General features: G+C 41.9%; 1 protein-coding gene across 1 annotated transcript; it reads right to left on the bottom strand.

The window, feature by feature from the left end:
- Positions 1 to 4978: 4978 nt before the first annotated feature.
- On the bottom strand, positions 4979 to 22518 carry LOC111972842 (eukaryotic translation initiation factor 1A, X-chromosomal). Its single transcript, XM_023999956.3, has 7 exons — positions 22352 to 22518; positions 11078 to 11161; positions 8880 to 8983; positions 7031 to 7081; positions 6842 to 6923; positions 6539 to 6630; positions 4979 to 6439 (listed from the first exon to the last, which is right to left on the bottom strand). The coding sequence occupies exons 1-7, from the start codon at positions 22365 to 22367 to the stop codon at positions 6434 to 6436; spliced, it is 435 nt and encodes a 144-aa protein (XP_023855724.1). The 5' UTR covers positions 22368 to 22518; the 3' UTR covers positions 4979 to 6433.
- Positions 22519 to 22706: the final 188 nt, after the last annotated feature.

Here is a 22706-nt window from a genome sequence, read left to right as displayed (position 1 = left end):
GTCTATGATAAAGARGTTGGGGAAAATACTCCCATAATGAAGAACATAAAAGGGTTGAGAGAGACCAACTGACAAGAAAGAAGCCGAAGGGCACACAGGCTTTAGGCCCTGGAGTAGGGCTAGWGAGAATGGTGCAATTGTGGCCCACAATTCGGGGAGGTCCTGCATGTAGGCATTCCTTCATCTGCAGGAATCCCTCTCTGTAGCAATAGCCTGGACTTAATGCACTAGATGTGTTTTTATATGTGACCATTGACTTATAATTACATTACCCAGGCTGGCTATTATAATCCCCTATGTAGTCGTTTGGTCATGGTGCTGCAATTGACAATTTCTGGGGTGGGATTAATTTCAATGCAATTTACAGGTTCTTTCAGACTTCCGTTTCACGCAGAAATCGGATTATCCCTTCTTTCCAAATCTCTCCCCAACGAGACATCGGCATACATTTTTTAGCCTAATAATGGTCATGAAAACGCACACAACATTTTTACCAAGGTCTGAGAGCCTATAGAAAACGTGATGCGCAAGAGCTGCATGATACGGGCAAGTGAGCCGAGACAATTGGGTCTCATAGGGGTGTGTCATTKGGAACAGCGACACCAAATAAACGTTCACACATGTGCGTGTCAGATCCTATCTGTTGCCCTGGATAAAGAAAATGAGACAAGGCATCTGCCATTTTGAGAAAGGGTTGGTTCACGCTACATTTCTGAAGCAGCAGGAATATAAGATGGGGAGAAGTTAGAGTGAACAGATATCCAGCCCAGTAGGCCTACAGCTCGACTTAGTTTGGCTCAGTATTGTGAAAAGTGTCAAATATGTATATTATATTCTCTCCTGCTGCACCATCCCCACTCTGACCGTGACGAAAGGGTCCGCATACCTAGGCTCTGTTTGCTCCTAGGCGAAGCGATATGGAACCCCGTTTGGGTCTTTGTGTGTCAAAAAAGATAAGTCAAATAACACTATTTGACCAATCAGGACCTGAATATGACTGCACGTCACAATTMAACACGTTCATGATTTTTTAACGTAGTTGTTACACATTGATTACGCTATCACTCGTGTTACATATGTCACAGCGAATCACCGATATGTATGCTATGATGCTGGTAAAGTTAACACACCTGCCGCTGCCGCACGAGCGCAGACACACTTCCCCAAGCTCTGGACAGTGCTGGTCATAAAAAAGCTAGCTAGCTGATGGATGCAAACAATTTTAGCTAACTATCTAGCTAGGTGCCATAATCTAAAATACCCCTAATTAATTAGTTTTTATTTAATTAATGGTGGTCGGACCCACCTATGTGAACCTAGCCACAATAAGGATTCACACAGGTGGAATTTGCGGTTCGCCTTCAAAATAAAAGTATCTAATTCAAAGTGATACAAATTAATACAAATAGTGGAATCATGCCATAATGGAATAGATAATGCTAAACGAGTTTGGAATGTTCTTATATAAATTCAACAAAAGACAATACTTWCTTAATTAGACAAAAATCTGTTGAAATCACACTGGATGTATTAGACTTTAGAATTGCATTGGGGGCATACTTATTTCACTGTACAGCCTTACCTATGGATTGTGGATCAATGACATTGAGAATCAGTCTACACAGTGACACCTACAGAACATTAACGTCGTAGCTCTTATTGTGGGACATTGAAACCACTGTGAATTGAGCCACATTTGTATTGAACACTATTCCAAAAGGAAACACAATACAACGTGGATGTTTTGGAGCCTGATAACTCTTGAGGACTTTGGGGAAAAAAYCACTTGGGTACTGAGTAGACTGATAGCCCATTTCATTGATCCCCAATCCTTAGGTAAAGCTGTACAGCGCAATATGAATGTTAATACACACAATAGGCTGCCTGGAGAGGTGATTTCACACAGTCAGTCCCGCAATAAGAGCCATGATACTAATATAAACACTTCACAGTTSTGTTCTGTGGGTGTCACCCAGTAGACTGATACCCCATTTCATTGCTCCACATTCCAAACTTGTTCAACATTATCTAGTCTAAATATGTCATGATTCCASCAATTGTAACGTTCTGCATCACTTTCAAATAGGGACTTTTATTTTAAAGACAAAATGCAAATTCCACTATTGTGGCTAGCTTCACAACACACATCCCGGTTCCGCCAAGCCATACTAGCCAGATGAAGATAGCTGGCTGCTTATAACAGTTKGTTTTGGGCAACAGGGTTAAGTAGCTGGCTAGCCAGTTATTTCAATAGGAGAACAACAAGTGGCTACCTAGCTAATACTTACGCACATGGATTCCTAAATATTTGCTAAGAATATTGAAAATGACTGCAGTTTCTACTGGTCATTGTTTTCAGGCTGATTGCCTTTGTGCTAGCTAGGTATCATGCTAAAGCTAGATACCACAGAAGTTGCTAATAACATCTGTATCAAAGATATTTGCAAACATTTTTGATCCTGCTCGTTTGATCTTGATCTAATGTCAAGTGCTCACACAGACGTTTTCTCATTCAGTTGAACAAATAATACCTTATTATCAATGCAGTATTGTATATCTTTGACAGTGCTACTGATCGAAATGGTTTTTAATCATTTATTTTTAAATGTAACCTTTATTTAACTAGGCAAGTCAGTTAACAAATTGTTAGTTACAATGACGGCCTACCCTGGCCGACGCTGGGCCAATTGTTCGCCGCCCTATGGGACTCCCAATCACGGCAGGATGTGATGCAGCCTGGATTAGACCGCTGCGCCACTCGGGAGCCTCATGGTGGCGCTTGGTTTACAAGTGCAAATTCATCACACACAACATTCTATATTAGAATTGTGTTATTTGACGTGTCAAATAAAAGCTTATTGTATCCGTTTTGACATGCAGACTCAAACAGCATTCCATAAAGCGAACATCTGTGCTCGCATACTTAAATAAAATAAAAAATACTCCCTAAAGACCTTTGCTTGAAAAACAAAAAACGGCCATATTACTGTTGTTTGTCCCTTTTGAGCAACCATAGCAACAACATCGCCAGAAACACTTCCTCAAAATAGTCTAAATGTATCTAAGATAAATCAAGAAATCTGTATTTAATTTCTACGTTTTGCCCAGGAGTTCTTAGATGTAAAATTGTGCGACTAAGATGTTTGGTGCYGTATTTCTCAAGTGAAAAAATGTGCATGATAACTTGTTGTCTCATTGGCTGCATTCCAAACACTTAAAAGACACAGATGACATATCATGACGTCTGACGAGTATACACTTGCAGAAATTCGTCACTCGTTCGTCCCATGACGATTGTGTTTTCAGCCACCGGTAGCTTGTGGGTGCTTTATATGCGCTATGTCAATTATGATTGCATGTCTACTTATATTAACTATATCATTATTACTGTACGATAGCTAACAAAATACTTAGCTAACTAACGTTATCCTGCCTAGCTACTTCTGAAGGACAATTTTTTATTTCTACAATTTCCAAAAGCTAACCAAACAAAAACATCATTACTTTTATGAGATGTGTTTGTGCATTAGTAGCACAATTTCTAACTTGTGTATTTTATTTAACTAGGCAAGTCAGTTACGAACAAATTCATAGTTACAATGACGGCCTACCAAAAGGCAAAAGGCCTCAACTTGTTATCAACAAAAATGATTTTCAAATAAACCAAATTTATCAACACAGTAGGCCTAAATATTTCTTAATAATATCACAACTTAAATATAGCCTACTTACTTACTCAGTTGGATCAAGGACATCTTGGTAATTCTTTTCATCATCACTAAGGAAACTATCTGGGGCAAACACTCGAAAATTGCTTCTGCTGAATGTCTGTGTCGCCTCCGAGCTAACAAATACCGTGTTAGTCTCTCACTCTATGAACGGTCACTGCTATCCGGATTCCTTGGGACGTACTTACCCTGAACCCTAAACTTTACCATTTTACATTTACACTTGATAGAGGTAGGGACATCCCAAGAATGCAGAATAGCAAGGACCTTCTGGGAAAGCCTATGAACTCCTCTATTCGACTGAAAGTCGCAGACACAACTCTTATTGGTTGTCTGATGTAAGCTACTGGGAACTGGTAACAACACAGTCTGTGATTGGCTAACATGTAGATCTACAGTGAGATAAGATAACAAACCATGAGGTGTTGAAGGAAAGACAGATTACCTATAGATTGGACAATCTTTTCTAGGCCATTAGCGATAACAGGAAATACACAAGCCATAGGCTATACTCGGAGGCCACTTCGGAATGTCGGCTTGCACGGGAAAAACTACGTTTCTAACATTTATGGTTGAGATTTAATTAATATAAATATCCACTATGCACCTTCTGACTATCATTAACACGCATGCGTCACGCAGACGTTAGTAAAGTGTTGATATGACGACATGTTAGTTGACGCTACATACAGGCAGCCACACGGTGGCCTAGGCTTTATTAAGTCTCTTATCACCCCCCATACCACCCAGGACCTCTGCTTTACTAGCTCAAGTGAATGCCCTCCTGAAGCATTTTACCAGTCGTGCCATGCCAAAAGCCAGCTATTCCGCTGCACAAGTGGGGGACACTTCTGGCTGAGGAGTCATTTTCACACATCTCCATATGCTACATACAAACTTTACAAATATATAGACCAACAAAAATGTTCAATTCGAAAAAACAAACCTGTATTACAGAAACATCTTTGTATTACTACTTCATTGTGTAATATTATTAATGTAATAACCATGTGGATAAGGTTTATATAAGGTTTGAATGTGGCACCACCGCCTGGTTGATACATACAAGCACAGGTTACTATCTTTRTCAGGGAAGACCTTTTCTTTATTTAACTAGGCAAGTCAGTTAAGAACAAATTCTTATTTACAATTAAGGCCAAACCCTCTCCTAACCCTGACGACACTGGGCCATTTGTGCGCCGCCCTAACTTTGTATGAAATGCAACTTCAAAAAGATCATGTCAAGCCCATGGAATTAAGTTATTTATTGGAAATCCCTATAGTGAGCCATCAGACATCATAGTACATTATAGCTCAGCACACAAGCACTGGCAGTGGTGTTCAAGACAGACACAGTCCAGTGATATTTATCTAGGCTGGTCCCATATACTGTATGTGTTGTCATGCAAGGCTTGGCATCCATAGAGGAGTTGGCAACATCTTAGGCATGACAGTAAAGGAACAGAGGAATTGACTAGGGCAGCAACAGACACAGGTTGACGTTGATTGTCATGAATCTTGCCCTGGAGGTAGAACTGAGCGATTTCCACTATGTCACAGCTAAAATACCTGACTCCAATAAATCATCTAATCATGATCTTCAGTTTAGAATGCAATTAGTTTAATCAGCCAATTAGTTTAATCAGAAAAATTGTGACACCACTCCGGCCGCCGAGGACTGGAGTTGCCCATCCCTGCACTAAATGAACCAAGTGCAAAGTAAAAATTGTCTATATCATAAAAATGTATGAAAACAAAACAGTGCTTTTTGGTCTTAATTGAAGGTTTGAGTCAGGCATTAGGGTTAGGACTTTGTGGCTGGGCCAGCTAGCGACCAATGCAGTGCCGCCTCCACGGCAAGATTCATAACAAATTCCAACCTGCGCAACACTGGAGCACCCGGCTAGTTAGCAGCTAGCTGTTTTCTCTGACAGACAGCGAGGTGTCACAAAGCAGGACCAAGAAGATAACAGATAAATAACATTCCATAATATTCTAAAATAAGTAAATCTTTTCTAGAAATAGGCATGGAATAATTGATGAGACAACCCATATTCAAGAATAGCTTAGGAAAATAACCCAAACTAAAAACATTTATTTGAATTACCTTGCTTAAACCGAGTGATGCTTTGTGACATCCCTCTGGTAGTGGATCAAAACAAACCTAAAACCAACAGACAAACAAACATGGGGAAACAATAGAAAAATACAGACACTGTTGAAAAACAGAAGGGCGGTAGAGCCTTCAACTAGGCATTGATCAATACAAACAAATCGTTCTGTAATTGCAAAATGTCATCGGAATACAATATCGAATTAAACAAACATTCCAAAGGATACAGAGGCAACTTCAGGAGTAATGTGTTTCGTAATAAATAAAAATCATCCTAACTAATTTAAAGAGCGATGTTAACTTTCAACTACAATGATACCAAACATAAAATGGTTGATCTTTTTATTGCGAATCCAGAGATTCTGTACTTGTAAGTAAATTCCACTCTGTGTGAAATTGATATAAATACATTAAAAAGATAACGCAAGAGATTGTGAGTAGCTGCAGTCATGGCACCAATGAGAAATTGGGAGGGTCAACCTCCTTGAAATTTGGTGTGTGTGTGGGGTACAGAAGTCCTGTGTTGATTTTCGGATGTGTTGATTTTCAGCACGGAGGGGAAAATCGAACCATACCCTCTGGTAGAAGGTCCTTAGATCTAAAGGAAGAGAGGGGGAAAAGAGAAGAGAGGGAATTAAAAACACACTTCTAAGTTTAAACTTTCAGAAAGCAATACAAATATAGATTTAGCACCTACATCATCAATGTCCTCGTCATCATCTCCAATGTCATCGAACTGGATGTCTTCATCGTCCCCAGGACCGAAGGTGTCGGTCTCGTTGATCTTGGCTAAGAGAGGGAGGACACAGAAAGAGCAGGTATCAGAGAGAGAACAGGGAAGTGCAAACAAAACAACACAGAAATTGGGCAAGAAAGAGCAGTCAACAGTGGCTGTCATGGTCTGTGTGCCTCAATCATTTCAACTAGCTTCCTTTCCTCAACTAGCTTCCAAACCCCATTAGCTGTTACCGTAGGGACAGCTACTCTTCCTGGTACTCACCGTGCTCCGGCAGTTCTCCGTAAGCCTTCAGACTTCTGGCCTCGTCTGCATTGTACTTCAGGATCACATCAGCTTTGTTGTCCTATAGGGGAGAGAGAGAAACCCAAACCTATTTTTATGATACAGTGACAAACAAACGCAGACTCACACCCTACAACAACTGCAGTGGTATGTTGCTGGTCATCTCACCTGGTAATCTCTCAATCCCACCAGGATGATATCTGACGTGTTAATCCACACCTGAAAGAAGAGAGGAGAGAAACATAAGAATGTTTTGAGGAATTAATCAGATGAATGGATAACAATCTAAAGGTTTGGCTAATATACAGTGCATTTGGAAAGTATTCAAACCCCTTGACTTTTTCCACATTGTTAAATTAGCCTTATTCTAAAATGTATTAAATACATTTTTTCCCCCTCAATCTACACACAATACCCCATAATAACAAAGCAACCAGGTTTTTAGAATTTGTTAATAAACTAAAAATAAGAAACAATAATAAAGTTACATAATTATTCAGACCCTTTGCTATGAGACTAAATACATTGAGCTCAGGTGCATCCTGTTTCCTTTGATCATTCTTGAGATGTTTCTACAACTTGTTTGGAGTCCGCCTGTGGTAAATTCAATTGATTGAACATGATTTGGAAAGGCACACACCTGTTTATATAAAAAGGTCCCACAGTTGACAGTGCATGTCAGAGCCAAAACCAAGCCATGAGGTAGTTTGTAGAGCTCAGAGACAGCATTATGTCCATGCACAGATCTGGGGAAGGGTACCAAAACATTTCTGCAGCATTGATGGTCCCCAAAAACACAGTGGCCTCCATCATTCTTAAATGTAAGAAGTTTGGAACCACGAAGACTCTTCCTAGAGCTCGTCGCCTGGCCAAACTGAGCAATCCGGGGAGAAGAGCCTTGGTCAGGGAGGTGACCAAGAACCCAGTGGTCACTGACAGAGCTCCAGAGTTCCTCTGTGGAGATGGGAGAACCTTCCAGAAGGAAGGTCTTTGCAGCACTCCACCAAATCAGACCTTTATGGTAGAGTGGCCAGAGGGAAACCACTCCTCAGTAAAAGGCACGGCAGCCCGCTTGGAGTTTTCCAAAAGGCACCTAAAGGACTCTCAGACCATGAGAAACAAGATTCTCTGGTCTGATGAAACCAAGTTAAACTCTTTGGCCTGAATGCCAAGCGTCATGTCTGGAGGAAACCTGGCACCATCCCTACGGTGAAGCATGGTTGTGGCAGCATCATGCTGTGGGGATGTTTTTCAGTGGCAGGGGCTGGGAGACTAGTCAGGATCGAGGGAAAGATGAACAGAGCAAAGTACAGAGAGATCCTTGATGGAAAACTGCTCCAGGGCGCTCAGGACCTCAGACTGGGGCGAAGGTTTACCTTCCAACAGGACAATGACCCTAAGCACACAGCAAAGACAACGCAGGAGTGGCTTGGGGACAAGTCTCTGAATGTCCTTAAGTGGCCCAGCCAGAGCTCGGACTTGAACCCGATCAAACATTTCTGGAGAGAACTGACAACAGCTGTGCAGTGACGCTCCCCTTCAACCTGAGAGAGCTTAAGAGGATCTGCAGAGAAGGATGGGAGAAACTCCCCAAATACAGCTGTGCCAAGCTTGTAGCATCATACCCAAGAAGACTTGAGGCTATAATCGCTGCAAAAAGGTGCTTCAACAAAGTACTGAGTAAAGGGTCTGAATGTCATATACATTTTTGAAATATTTGTAATACATTTGCAAACATTTCTAAACCTGATTTTGCTTTGTCATTATGGGCTATTGTGTGTAGATTGATGAGGATTATTTATTTATTTATTTTAATACAATTTTAGAATAAGGCTGTAATGTAAAATGTGGAAAAGGTCAAGGGGTCTGAATACTTAACGAAAACACAAATTAAATTAATTAGATACACTACAGAGTCCATACAGTGTAACAGTTGACAGTCCATAGTGAAAAAAGCTTTGAGTCAGCATCAGGGTTTCCTCTGTTTCAGTGTGATGGGAGTGTGTGTGTGTGAGACCTTTTTCCGCAGTTTTCCTCGGATGTGGCAGAGCCGCTTCACTCCGTCAAAACACATGGCTTCCAACCTCCCATTACCCAACATCTTAATCACCTGAGCATACTCTACAGGAGAGAGAGAGAGAGAGAAAGACTCAACATCACAGGACAGGGACACACCTACAGTTGAAGTCGGAAGTTTACAGACGCTTAGGTTGGAGTCATTAAAAAAAGACTTGTTTTTCAACCACTCCACACATTTCTTGTTAACAAACTATAGTTTTGGCAAGTCAGTTAGGACATCTACTTTGTGCATGACAAGTCATTTTTCCAACAATTAATTATAGACAGATTATTTCACTGTATCACAATTCCAGTGGGTCAGACGTTTACATACACTGAGTTGACTGTGCCTTTAAACAGCTTGGAAAATTCCAGAAAATGATGTCTTGGCTTTAGAAGCTTCTGATAGGCTAATTGACATCATTTGAGTCAATTGGAGGTGTACCTGTGGGTGTATTTCAAGGCCTACCTTCAAACTCAGTGCCTCTTTGCTTGACATCATGGGAAAATCAAAAGAAATCAGCCAAGACCTCAGAAAAAAAATTAGTCTGGTTCATCCTTGGGAGCAATTTCCAAACGCCTGAAGGTACCACGTTCATATGTACAATCAATAGAACGTAAGTATAAACACCATGGGACCACGCAGCCGTCAAACCGCTCAGGAAGGAGACGCGTTCTGTCTCCTAGAGATGAACGTACCTTGGTGCGAAAAGTGCAAATCAACCCCAAAACAACAGCAAAGGACCTTGTGAAGATGCTGGAGGAAACAGGTACAAAAGCATCTGTATCCACAGTAAAACGAGTCCTATAATCGACATAACCTGAAAGGCCACTCAGCAGGGAAAAAGCCACTGATCCAAAACCGCCATAAAGAAGCCAGACTACGGTTTGCAAAAGCACATGGGGACAAAGATCGTACTTTTTGGAGAAATGTCCTCTGACCTGTTGAAACAAAAATAGAACTGTTTGGTCATAATGACCATCGTTATGTTTGGAGGAAAAAGGGGGAGGCTTGCAAGCCGAAGAACACCATCCCAACCGTGAAGCACAGGGGTGGCAGCATCATGTTGTGGGGGTGCTTTGCTGCAGGAGGGACTGGTGCACTTCACAAAAGAGATGGAAGGAGAATTATGTGGATATATTGAAGCAACATCTCAAGACATCAGTCAGAAAGTTAAAGCTTGGTCGCAGATGGGTCTTCCAAATGGACAATGACCCCAAGCATACTTCCAAAGTTGTGGCAAAATGGCTTAAGGAAAACAAAGTCAAGGTATTGGAGTGGCCATCACAAAGCCCTGACCTCAATCCCACAGAACATTTCTGGGCAGAACTGAGAAAGTGTTTGCGAGCAAGGAGGCCTACAAACCTGACTCAGTTACACCAGCTCTCAGGGGGAATGGGCCAAAATTCAACCAACTTATTGTGTGAAGCTTGTGGAAGGCTACCCGAAACATTTGACCCAAGTTAAACAATGTAAAGGCAATGCTACCAAATACTAATTGAGTGTATGTAAACTTCTGACCCACTGGGAATGTGATGAAAGAAATAAAATCTGAAATAAATCATTCTCTACTATTATTCTGATGTTTCACATTCTTAAAATAAAGTGGTGATCCTAACTGACATAAAACAGGGAATTTTTACTAGGATTAAATGTCAGGTATTGTGAAAAACTGAGTTTAAATGTATTTGCTAAGCTTCTGACTTCAACTATGTACTCTACAGCACAGGAGGGAATACACTGCTCCCACTGAATATAGACATGCTGATCATTACGTTTGAATGCCTACACCCTCAATGCAATACGTCTGCTCTAAAACAGGGCTCTAGTTCTATCTGTAACCCAAAACCCTGGACAAAAGGGAGCTGCACATTCAATCTAGAACACTGTTGGGAGCAGTTGAGGTATTCTATACAGGGAAGAGACTGGCAGTTGTTATTTTACAAGTCTTATTTTAGAGCTGGTGTAGGTGCAGGCTTTTTCTCCAGCCAAAGCAGTAACACACCAACTAATCAACCAATCATGTCTTGAACAAAGAGTTGGTTAGTTGAATCAGCCATGTTACTGCTTTGCTGGAGCAAAAACCTGCACCTCACACAAGCCCTGGCAGAGACCCCTGTACTCCCCCATCACCCTCACTCCCTCCCTCCACTCACCCTGCCCATCCTCTTTGAACACCAGCTCTCTCTTCTCTGACTCGTTCTCATTCTTTCCACGTCTACGATTCTTTCCTCCCTTACCTGGAGATAGGACAGAGAGAAAAAAATTCAGTCAGACCAGACCACTTTTAGTAATTTAGCAGACACTCTCATCCAGACTGTATGAAGTATCTTCAGAATATATTCACAGCCCTCGACTTCTTCCAGATTTTGTTGTGTTATAGCCTGAAGAAAAAAATATAAAGTAGATTGTGTCACTGGCATACACACACACACGTCAAAGTGGAATAATGTTTTTAGACATTTTTACAAATTAATAGAAAATATTTAGCTGAAAAGGTCTTAAGTCTAAGTTTGCAACCCCAACAGTGCAGAGTTAAAGACAAGATATAAACTAGAAATAGTGGCACGAGGCCTCCTGAGTGGCGCAGTGGTCTAATGCAGAGCTGGCTGTGTCACTACAGATTCTGGGTTCGAGTCCAGGCTCTGTCGCAGCTGGCCGCGACCGGGAGACCCATGGGGCGGCTCACAATTGGCCCAGCGTCGTCCGGGTTAGGGGACGGCAGGGATGTCCTTGTCCCATAGTGCACTAGCAACTCCTGTGGCGGGCCGGGCGCAGTGCACACTGACACGATAGCCAGGTGTATGGTGTTTCCTCCGACACATTGGTGTAGCTGGCTTCCGGGTTAAGTAGTCATTGTGTCAAGAAGCAGTGCGGCTTGGTTGGGTTGTGTTTCGACTCCCGAGTCCGTACAGGAGTTGCAGCGATGAGAGAAGACTAACTACCAATTGGGGAGAAAAAAGGGGTAAAAAAAGAAATACATCAAAATAAATAGCGGCATGAGGAATAAATACAGTGAATAACATGGCCATCTATATACGGGGAGAAGAAAATAACATGGCTATATACAGGGAGTACCAGTACCGAGTCGATGTGCAGGAGTACGAGGTAATTGAGGTAGCTGTGTACTGTACATATACAGTGCAGTCGGAAAGTATTCTGACCCCTTGACTTTTCACATTGTTACATTACAGCTTTATTCTAAAATTGATTAAATAGTTCCCCCCCTCAATTTACACACAATACCCCATAAATGACAAAGCAAATACAGGTTTAGACATTTCTGCTCAAACAAACTGAAATAATACATTTACATAAGTATTCAGACCCTTTAGTCAGTACTTTGTTGAAGCACCTTTGGCAGCAATTACAGCATCGAGTCTTCTTGGGTATGACGCTACAAGCTTGGCACATGTATTTGGGGAGTTTCTCCCATTCTTCTGGCTGGGCCACTCAAGGACATTCAGAGACTTGTCCCCAAGCCACTCCTGCGTTGTCTTTGCTGTGTGCTTAGGGTCATTGTCCTGTTGGAAGGTAAACCTTCACCCCAGTCTGAGGTCCTGAGCACTCTGGAGCAGGTTCCCATCAAGGATCTCTCTATACTTTGCTCCATTCATCTTTCACTCGATCCTGGCTGGGTCTCCCAGTCCCTGTCGCTGAAAAACATCCCCACAGCATGGTAATGCCACCAGCATGCTTCACAGTAGAGATGGTGCCAGGTTGCCTACAGACGTGACTCTTAACTTCTTGACGCTAGGAGGCAGAATTTTTATGTTTGGAAAAATAACGTTCCCAATGTAAACGGCCTATTTCTCAGGCCCAGATGCTAGAATATGCATATCTTATTTTGAAAAATCCCTGTTCCATTGCCTGCCTATCCTCCATTTAAAGGGATATCAACCAGATTCATTTCCAATGGCTTCCACAGGTTGTGAACAGGCTTTAGACAGTTTCAAGCTTTTATTCTGAAAAATGAGCGAGATCTATCAAAATGCGTCAGTGGATGGCCAGGTGTCCTTTGATTAGTTCATGCGCGCGAAAGTTGTTGCTCGACATTTTCTTTCTCTCTAGTATTGATAGTTTACCGTCCGGTTGAAATATGATCGATTAGTTATGTTAAAAACAACCTGAGGATTCATTATAAAAAACGTTTGACATGTTTCTACGAACTTCACGGATACTATTTGGAATCTTTTGACTGCTGGATCCTGTTGATTTCTGAACATAACGCACCAACCAAATGGAGGTTTTTGGATATAAAAATAATATTTATCGAACAAAAGGAACATTTATTGTGTCTCGTGAGTGCAAACATCAAAGGTAAGCGATTAATTTTATTGCTTTTCGGACTTTCGTGACCAATCTACATTGCTGCTAGCTGTTCGTAATGTTTTGTCTAGTGATCGATAAACTCACAAACGCTTGGATTGCTTTCGCTGTAAAGCATATTTTCAAAATCTGACACGATAGGTGGATTAACAACAAGCTAAGCTGTGTTTTGGTATATTTCACTTGTGATTTCATGAAAATAAATATTTTTTGTATTTTTTAATTTGGCGCTCTGCAATTCAGCGGTTATTTACGAAAATAATCCCGTTAAAGGGATCCGTGCGCCAAGAGGTTAACATTCAGGTCAAAGCATTCAATCTTGGTTTCATCAGACCAGATCATKTTTTTTTCTCATGGTCTGAGAGTCCTTTAGGTGCCTTTTGGAAAACTCCAAGTGGGCCGTCATGTGCCTTTTACTGAAAAGTGGCTTCCGTCTGGCCACTCTACTATAAAGGCATGATTGGTGGAGTGCTGCAGAGATGGTTGTCCTTCTGGAAGGTTCTCCCATCTCCACAGAGGAACTCTGGAGCTCTGTCAGAGTGACCATCGGGTTCTTGGTCACCTCCCTGACCAAGGCCCTTCTGTGTTCTTGGACCTTCAATGCTGTTCAGAAATGTTTAGGTACCCTTCCCCAGATCTGTGCCTCAACACAATCAATTAAATTTACCACAGGTGGATTCCAATCAAGGTAGAAACATCAAGGATGATCAATGGAGGCAACTGAGCTCAATTGAGTCTTATAGCAAAGGGTCTGAATATGTATGTTAATAAGGTATGTTTTTTATTTTCAATAAATTWGCAAATGTCTAAACCTGTTTTCGCTTTGTCATTATGGTGTACTGTATGTAGTATGCTGAGTATTTTTATTTATTTGATCCTTTTCAGAATAACAGTAACATAACAAAATGTGGGGGGGGAAGACAGTTGCAGCAGCGTATTTGGTGAGTAGGAAAGTGTGTGAGTGTGTCGCATCAATGTGTGTGTATCTAGTGTGTTGGGGTGTCAGTGTAAAAGTAGAGTCCAGTGTGAGTCCATAGAGTCAGTGCAAATAAAATGGTCAATGCAGGTAATGGTAGGAAGCTATTTGATTAGCTATTTAGCAGTAGTTTTTAGAAGTCTTATGGCTTGGGGTTAGAAGCTGTTTAGGGTCCTGTTGGTTCCAGAGTTGGTGCATCGGTACCGCTTGCCATGCGGTAGCAGAGAGAACAGTCTATGACTTGGGTGGCTGGAGTCTTTGACAATTTTTAGGGCCTTCCTCTGACATCGCCTGGTATAGAGGTCCTGGTTGGCAGAGAGCTCGAGAACAGTGATGGACTGGGCCATACGCACAACCCTCTTTAGCACCTTGCGGTAGGAAGCCAAGAAGTTGCCATATCAAGCGGTGATGCAGCCAATAGAGATGCTCTCGATGGTGCAGCCTTAGAACTTTGAGGACTGAGGGCCCAAGACACATTTTTTCAGCCTACTGAGGGGGAAGAGCTGTTGTCGTGCCCTCTTCACGACCATGACAGATCGTTAGTGAGGTGGACACCGAGGAACTTGAAGCTCTCAACACATTCCACGATCAGCTCCTTTGTCTTACTGGTGTTGCCAGGTCTCTGACCTACTCCCTATAGGCGGTGTCATTGTCGTCAGTGATCAGGCCCACCACCATTGTGTTGTCAGCAAACTTAATGGTGTTGGAGTCGCACGGCCACACAGTTGATGGTGAACAGGGAGTACAGGAGAGGACTAAGCGCGCATCTCTGKGTTGCCCCCCGTGTTGAGGGTCTGCGTGGCAGATTTGTTGTTGGCTATGCTCACTACTTCCTGATGGGCGCCCCATCAGGAAGTGCAGGATCCAGTTGCAGAGGGAGGTGTTCAATCCCAGGGACCCTCGCTTAGTGATGAGCTTCGAGGACACTATGTTGTTGAACGCTGAGCTGTGGTCAATGAACAGCATTCTCACGTGTTAATTTTGTCCAAGTGGGAAAGGGCAGTGTGGAGCGCAATATAAATATTATCTGTGGATCTTTTGGGGCAGTATGCAAATTGGAGTGGGTCCAGGGTGTTTGAGATGGTGTTGATGTGAGCCATGACCAGCCTTTCAAAGCATTTCAGGGCTACAGATGTGAGTGCTACGGGGCGCTAGTCATTTAGACAGATTACCTTGGCGTTCTTGGCACAGGGACTATGTGGTCTGCTTCAAACATGTTACAGACTGGGTCAGGGAGAAGTCAGTTTAGACACCTCCTGGTAATCCGTATGTCCCTATGGCCTTGTGAATGTTAACCTGTTTAAAGGTCTTACTCACATCGGCTACTGAGAGCTTGATCACACAGTAGTCCAGAACAGCTGGTGCTCTCACGCATGGTTCAGTGTTGCTTGCCTCAAAACGAGCATAGAAGGCATTTGGCTCGTCTGGTATGCTAGCGTCACTGMGCAGCTCGTGACTGTGCTTCCCTTTGTTGATTGTAATAGTTTGCAAGCCCTGCCACATCCGACGGGCGTCGGAGTCAGTGTAGTAGGATTCAATRTTAGTCCTGTACTGARACTTTMCCCATTTGATGGTTCGTCAGAGGGCGTAGCAGGATTTCTTATAATCGTCGAGGTTAGTGTCCCACTTTGAGCTAGCCTTTAGTTCAGATGCAGATGTTGCCTGTAATACATGCCTTCTGGTTGGGATATGTGCATACGGTCACTGTGGGAACGACGTCGTCAATGCACTTATTAATAGGGGCATCAACCATCATTGTAACCGCTCATCACGAAGCGGTAGGCCGTCATTGTAAATAACAATTTGTTCTTAACTTACTTGCCTAGTTAAATAAAAGTTTAATAGTATTTTATTTTTTTAAACAATGAATGAAGCTGGTGACAAACTCCTCAATGCCATCGGATGAATCCCGAAACATATTCCAGTCTGTGCTAGCTAAACAGTCCTGTAGCATAGCATCCGCTTCATCAGACCACTTCRSWATTGAYTGRGTCACWGGTACTTCCTGTTTGAYTTTTTGCTTGTAAGCAGGAATCAGCAAGATAAAGTTATGGTCTGATTTGCCAAATGGAGGGCGAGGGAGACCTTTGTATGAGTCTGTGTGTAATAGTGTTTAACATGATCTTTTAATTACTACCTCATCTCTGTTCCCCACACATACAGATAATTGTAAGGTCCCTCAGTCAAGAAGTGAATTTCAAACACAGATTCAACCACAAAGACCAGGGAGGTTTTCCAATACCTCGCAAAGAAGGGCACCTGTTGGTAGATGGGTTTTAAAAAAGCAGACATGAAATGTCCCTTTGAGCATGGTGAAGTTATTAATGACACTTTGGATGGTGTATCAATACACCCAGTCACTACAAATATACAGGCGCCCCTCCTAACTCAGTTGCCAGAGAGGAAGGAAACTAGAGGTCGACCGATTAATCGGAATGGCCAATTAATTAGGGCCAATTTCAAGTTTTCATAGCAATCGGTAATCTGCATTTTTGGACACCGATCATGACCGATTACATTGCACTCCACGAGGAGACTGCGTGGCAGGCTGACTACCTGTTATGTGAGTGCAGCAAGGAGCCACGGTCAGGTGCTAGCTCGCATTAAACGTATCTTATTAAAAAAAACAATKAATCTTAACATAATCACTAGTTAACTACACATGGTTGCTGATATTATTAGTTTATCTAGCTTGTCCTGTGTTGCATATAATCGATGCGGTGCCTGTTAATTTATCATTGAATCATAGCCTACTTCGCCAAACGGGTGAGTTAACAAGCGCATTCGCGAAAAAAGCACTGTCATTGCACCAATGTGTACCTAACCATAAACATCAACGCCTTTCTTAAAATCAATACACAAGTATATATTTTTAAACCTGCATATTTAGTTAATATTGCCTGCTAACATGAATTTATTTTAACTAGGGAAATTGTGTCACTTCTCTTGCGTTCCATGCAACAGAGTCAGGCTATATGCAGCAGTTTGGGACGCCTMGCTCGTTGCGAACTGTGACGACTATTTCTTCCTAACAAAGACAGCCAACTTCGCCAAACGGGGGATGATTTAACAAAAGCGCATTTGCGATAAAAGCATAATCGTTGCACGAATGTACCTAACCATAAACATCAATGCCTTTCTTAAAATCAATACAAAGAAGTATGTATTTTTAAACATGCATATTTAGTTAAAAGAAATTCATGTTAGCAGGCAATATTAAACTAAGGAAATTGTGTCACTTCTCTTGCGTTCATTGCACGCAGAGTCAGGGTATATGCAACAGTTTGGGACGCCTAGCTCGTTGTGAACTAATTTGCCAGAATTTTACGTAATTATGACATAACATTGAAGGTTGTGCAATGTAACAGGAATATTTAGACTTATGGATGCCACCCTTTAGATAAAATACYGAATGGTTCCGTATTTCACTGAAAGAATAAACGTTTTGTTTTCGAAATTATAGTTTCCGGATTTGACCATATTAATGACCTAAGGCTCGTATTTCTGTGTGTTATTATGTTATAATTAAGTCTATGATTTGATATTTGATAGAGTAGTCTGACTGAGCGGTGGTAGGCAGCAGCAGGCTCGTAAGCATTCATTCAAATAGCACTTTCGTGCGTTTGCCAGCAGCTCTTCCCTGTGCTTCAAGCATTGAGCTGTTTATGACTTCAAGCCAATCAACTCCCGAGATTAGGCTGGTGTAACCGATGTGAAATGGCTAGCTAGTTAGCGGGGTGCGCGCTAATAGCGTTTCAAACATCACTCGCTCTGAGACTTGGAGTAGTTGTTCCCCTTGCTCTGCAAGGGCCGAGGCTTTTGTGGAGCGATGGGTAACGATGCTTCGAGGGTTGCTGTTGTCGATGTGTTCCTGGTTCGAGCCCAGGTAGGGGAGCGAGGAGAGGGACGGAAGCTATACTGTTACACTGGCAATACTAAAGTGCCTATAAGAACATCCAATAGTCAAAGGTATATGAAATACAAATGGTAGAGAGAGAAACAGTCCTATAATAACCTCAACCTAAAACTTCTTACCTGGGAATATTGAAGACTCATGTTAAAAGGAACCACCAGCTTTCATATGTTCTCATGTTCTGAGCAAGGAACTTAAACGTTAGCTTTCTTACATGGCACATATTGCACTTTTACTTTCTTCTCCAACACTTTGTTTTTGCATTATTTAAACCAAATTGAACATTATTTATTTGAGGCTAAATTGATTTGATTGATGTATTATATTATGTCAAAATAAAGGTGTTCATTCAGTATTGTTGTAATTGTCATCAAATAAATAAAAATAATTGGCCGATTAATTGGTATCGGCTTTTTTTGGTTTCCCAATAATTGGTATCGGCGTTGAAAAATCATAATCGGTCGACCTCTAAAGGAAACCGCTCAGGGATTTCACCATGAGGCCAATGGTGATTTTAAAACAGTTTGAGTTTAATGGCTGCGATAGGAGAAACTGAGGATAGATAAACAACATTGTAGTTATTCCACAATAGTGTCTGTTTATTGAAAGAAATGTTCTTTCTATATGTGAAAATAACATGGTTCAGTCTGCTTTCCAACAGACACTGGGAGACAAATTCACCTTTCAGCAGGACAATAACCTAAAATACAAGGCCAAATGTACACTGGAGTTGCTTACCAAGARGACATTGAATGTTATTGAATGTTTCTAAGTGGCCTAGTTACAGTTTTGATTTAAAAATCGMCTTGAAAATCTATTGCAAGACCTGAAAATGGCTGTTTAGCAATGATCAACAACCAACTTGACAGAGCTTGAAAAATTTTAAGAAGAAAAATGTGCAAATATTGTACAATCCAGGTGTGCAAAGCTCAGAGACTAACCCAGAAATACATTCTTAAGGCTGTAACAACAAATTCAATAAATGTGCATTTCTAATAACATGTTGTTTTCACTTTGTCATTTTGGGGTATTGTGTGTAGTTGGTGAGAAAAAAAGCAACATTTTATCAACTTTGAATTCAGGCTGTAACAACTAAATGTGGAATAAGTCAAGAGGTATGAATACTTTCTGAAGGCCCTGTAAGTGTATTTAACTACAGTAGCTATGTAAGGTAAAGGTCTTGAGTTTCCCCTTGACCTGTGATTATTGAGCCCAATAGCTAGCTAACCTAAATAAACTCAGCAAAAAAKGAAACTTCCCTTTCTCAGGACCCTGTCTTTCAAAGATAATTCAAGTAACTTCACAGATCTTCATTGTAAAGGGTTTAAACACTGTTTCCAATGCTTGTTCATTGAACAATAAATAATTAATGAACATGCACCTGTGGAACAGTCGTTAAGAGACTAACAGCTTACAAACGGTAGGCAATTAAGGTCACAGTTATAAAAACGTAGGACACTAAAGAGGCCTTTCTACTGACTCTGAGAAACACCAAAAGAAAGATGCCCAGGGTCCCTGCTCATCTGCGTGAACATGTCTTAGGCATGCTGCAAGGAGGCATGAGGACTGCAGATGTGGCCAGGGCAATAAATTGCAATGTCTGTACTGTCAGACGCCTAAGACAGCACTACAGGGAGACAGGACGGACAGCTGATCGTCCTCGCAGTGGCAGACCACGTGTAACAACACCTGCACAGGATCGGTACATCCGAACATCACACCTGCGGGACAGTTACAGGATGGCAACAACAACTGCCCAAGTTACACCAGGAACGCACAATCCCTTCATCAGTGCTCACACTGTCCGCAAAAAACTGAGAGAGGCTGGACTGAGGGCTTGTAGGCCTTTGTGTAAGGCAGGTACTCACCAGACATCACCAGCAACAACGTTGCCTATGGGCACAAACCCACCGTCGCTGGACCAGACAGGACTGGCAAAAAGTGCTCTTCACTGACGAGTCACGGTTTTGTCTCACCAGGGGTGATGGTCGGATTCGCGTTTATCGTCTAAGAATGAGCGTTACACCGAGGCCTGTACTCTGGAGCGGGATCGATTTGGAGGTGGAGGGTCCGTTATGGTCTGGGGCGGTGTGTCATAGAATCATCGGACTGAGTTTGTTGTCATTGCAGGCAATCTCAACGCTGTGCGTTACAGGAAAGACATCCTCCTCCCTCATGTGGTACCCTTCCTTGCAAGCTCATCTTGACATGACCCTCCAGCGTGACAATGCCACCAGTCATACTGCTCGTTCTGTGCGTGATTTCCTGCAAAACAGGAATGTCAGTGTTCTGCCATGCCCAGCGAAGAGCCCCGGATCTCAATCCCATTGAGCACGTCTGGGACCTGTTGGATCGGAGGGTGAGGGGGCTATGGCCATTCCCCACAGAATTGTCCGGGAACTTGCAGGTGCCTTGGTGGAAGAGTGGGGTAACATCTCACAGCAATAACTGGCAAATCTGGTGCAGTCCATGAGGAGGAGATGCACTGCTGTACTTAATGCAGCTGGTGGCCACACCAGATACTGACTGTTACTTTTGATTTTGACCCCCTCTTTGTTCAGGGGCACATTATTCAATTTATGTTTAGTCACATGTCTGTGGAACTTGTTCAGTTTATGTCTCAGTTGTTGAATCTTGTTTATGTTCATACAAATATTTATATTTTTTGCTGAAAACAAACGCAGTTGACAGTGAGGACGTTTCTCTTTTTTTTTGCTGAGTTTACTATTTTAGGCTGTGATGTGAACCCCACATTCCTCTCTCCCTGTATCATAATCTACAAGAGGAGCATGTGGGTATAGCAACATGTGACGATGTTTTACAGGAATACAGACCGCAGATAAGCCATATGGCCTACTACAGCCAGTACTTGAAACCTTCCTGTTAAATTTCTTCAGGCAAGTGTAACCAGTGACTGGGGTGTGAATGGGTGTTGTAAGCTGAATAAATAACGTTACCTAAATGCCGGTGTTAGTATCGTGAGTGATGAGCAAACCGGCTAACTTAGTTTAACGACAGAATGATATTAATTTGCTCCACTTAAAAAAACAATATAGCGAGCTGGCTGCTGTAAACTTCACTTAGCTAGCTTGTACGTAACATTACTTCTGAACATGAACTCTAGCTAGTTACTGGTTAACTAGACATTATGCTGGTTAACTAGCTAAACTAGAAGGTTACAGTCTTTGATTCAATTTGTCACGTTTTCAATGCGTGTAGCTCAGGGGTGTCAAACATACGGCCCGCGGGCCGGAACCGGCCCCCAAGGAGGTTCGATCAGGCCCGCAGGATAATTTGAAAGTGGAAAAAATGCATAAAAGACATGGAATTAATATTTTTAATTCGCTGCAATTCATGGATTATCCGCTAAGGGGCGCACTCTTTCCATCAGAGTAGAAGACAAGCTGCATCACTGAGACAGACTGAAAACAGCAGACGGTATCAATGCGCCATCTGCTGCTTGTTACGACGTTGTTAATACCTTGGTCCTACCTCTCCGCTACACCCTCATTAGCCAAAATGTCGTTATCCAAACGGAGAAAAGTAGATAAGGAGTGTAGAATTTTCAAAGAAAAATGGACCACGTCCTATTTATTTACAGAGATGCACGGAAAACCTTCGTGCTTGGTGTGTTTGCAACAAGTTTCGGTATTGAAGGAATATAATATTCGACGCCACTACGAGACTCATCACAGCGAAAAATATGACGGCTTGCAAGGACAACTGAGAAGAGATAAGATTAACGAATTGCTGGCGGGTCCTTTCTTTAAAAGTCTCATTTAATCTTAAAGTGCATTACTATATTTTTCAGTACCAATTAAAGTTTTGTGCCTTTGTACAATCAGTGGGATCAGTTGCAATGCATATTTGTGAATGATAAAAGTAAATTGCACATTTGTCTAAGGAAATATGAGGTGTTTCATGAAATGTTTTGTAAAAGGATAGTTCATTAAATTTCAATATTTTCCTAATGTTTCTTGTGCTTCTTTACCACCAAAACAAAGGAAAGACATGATTTTTTGGTTATTTATAGCAGAGTATGGTATAATTTTAATGGTCCGGCCCACTTGACATCTCCCTAGGCCGTATTGGCCCACGATGCGAAATGAGTTTTTTGACAAACCAAAAAAAACCCCCGGTGTAGGCTAGTCAGAGATGCCGGACAGAGATAGCCACACATTACGGGAAAAGACGGCAATTCTAACACTTTACCTTTGTTCTTGGGCATATTTTTTTACAGCTCAGATCTTCTTTTCGTCCCGTGGTGATGTGTTGTCGCTTACTGTTGTATGAACAATATTGAATAAGAAAAACGGGCCAATTTCTCCCTACAGAATTCACGTAAAACCAATTCACCGCTGGTGTACCGGTATGCGCATGTCATTTCCTACAGAATTATAAAGCTTTATTTACACATTGTGAAACAGCAAAACACTAAGAGAACTGGAACTATGCCAGGACAGAGTTTATTTAAATGCCATTTGGTGCTAGCTAGCTACTGTCTTTCTTTGATTATATCCGTTTCGGTAGGCAATAATAGTACAGGTTTAAATTGTATTATGTTAAT

The sequence above is a fragment of the Salvelinus sp. IW2-2015 genome, linkage group LG14 (assembly GCF_002910315.2).
Source record: "Salvelinus sp. IW2-2015 linkage group LG14, ASM291031v2, whole genome shotgun sequence".
Taxonomy (NCBI): Eukaryota; Metazoa; Chordata; class Actinopteri; order Salmoniformes; family Salmonidae; genus Salvelinus; species Salvelinus sp. IW2-2015.
The sequence above is the reverse complement of the archived record's forward strand: the minus strand, read 5'-3'. Positions and strand labels throughout refer to the sequence as shown.

Excerpts from the sequence above, each read along its gene's own strand:
- LOC111972842 (XM_023999956.3), bottom strand. Across the intron at positions 7,082-8,879 it reads GAGGAAAACTGCGGAAAAAG|GTGTGGATTAACACGTCAGA; the intron begins GTCTCACACACA and ends CTCTTCTTTCAG. Across the intron at positions 6,631-6,841 it reads CGGAGAACTGCCGGAGCACG|CCAAGATCAACGAGACCGAC; the intron begins GTGAGTACCAGG and ends TCCCTCTCTTAG.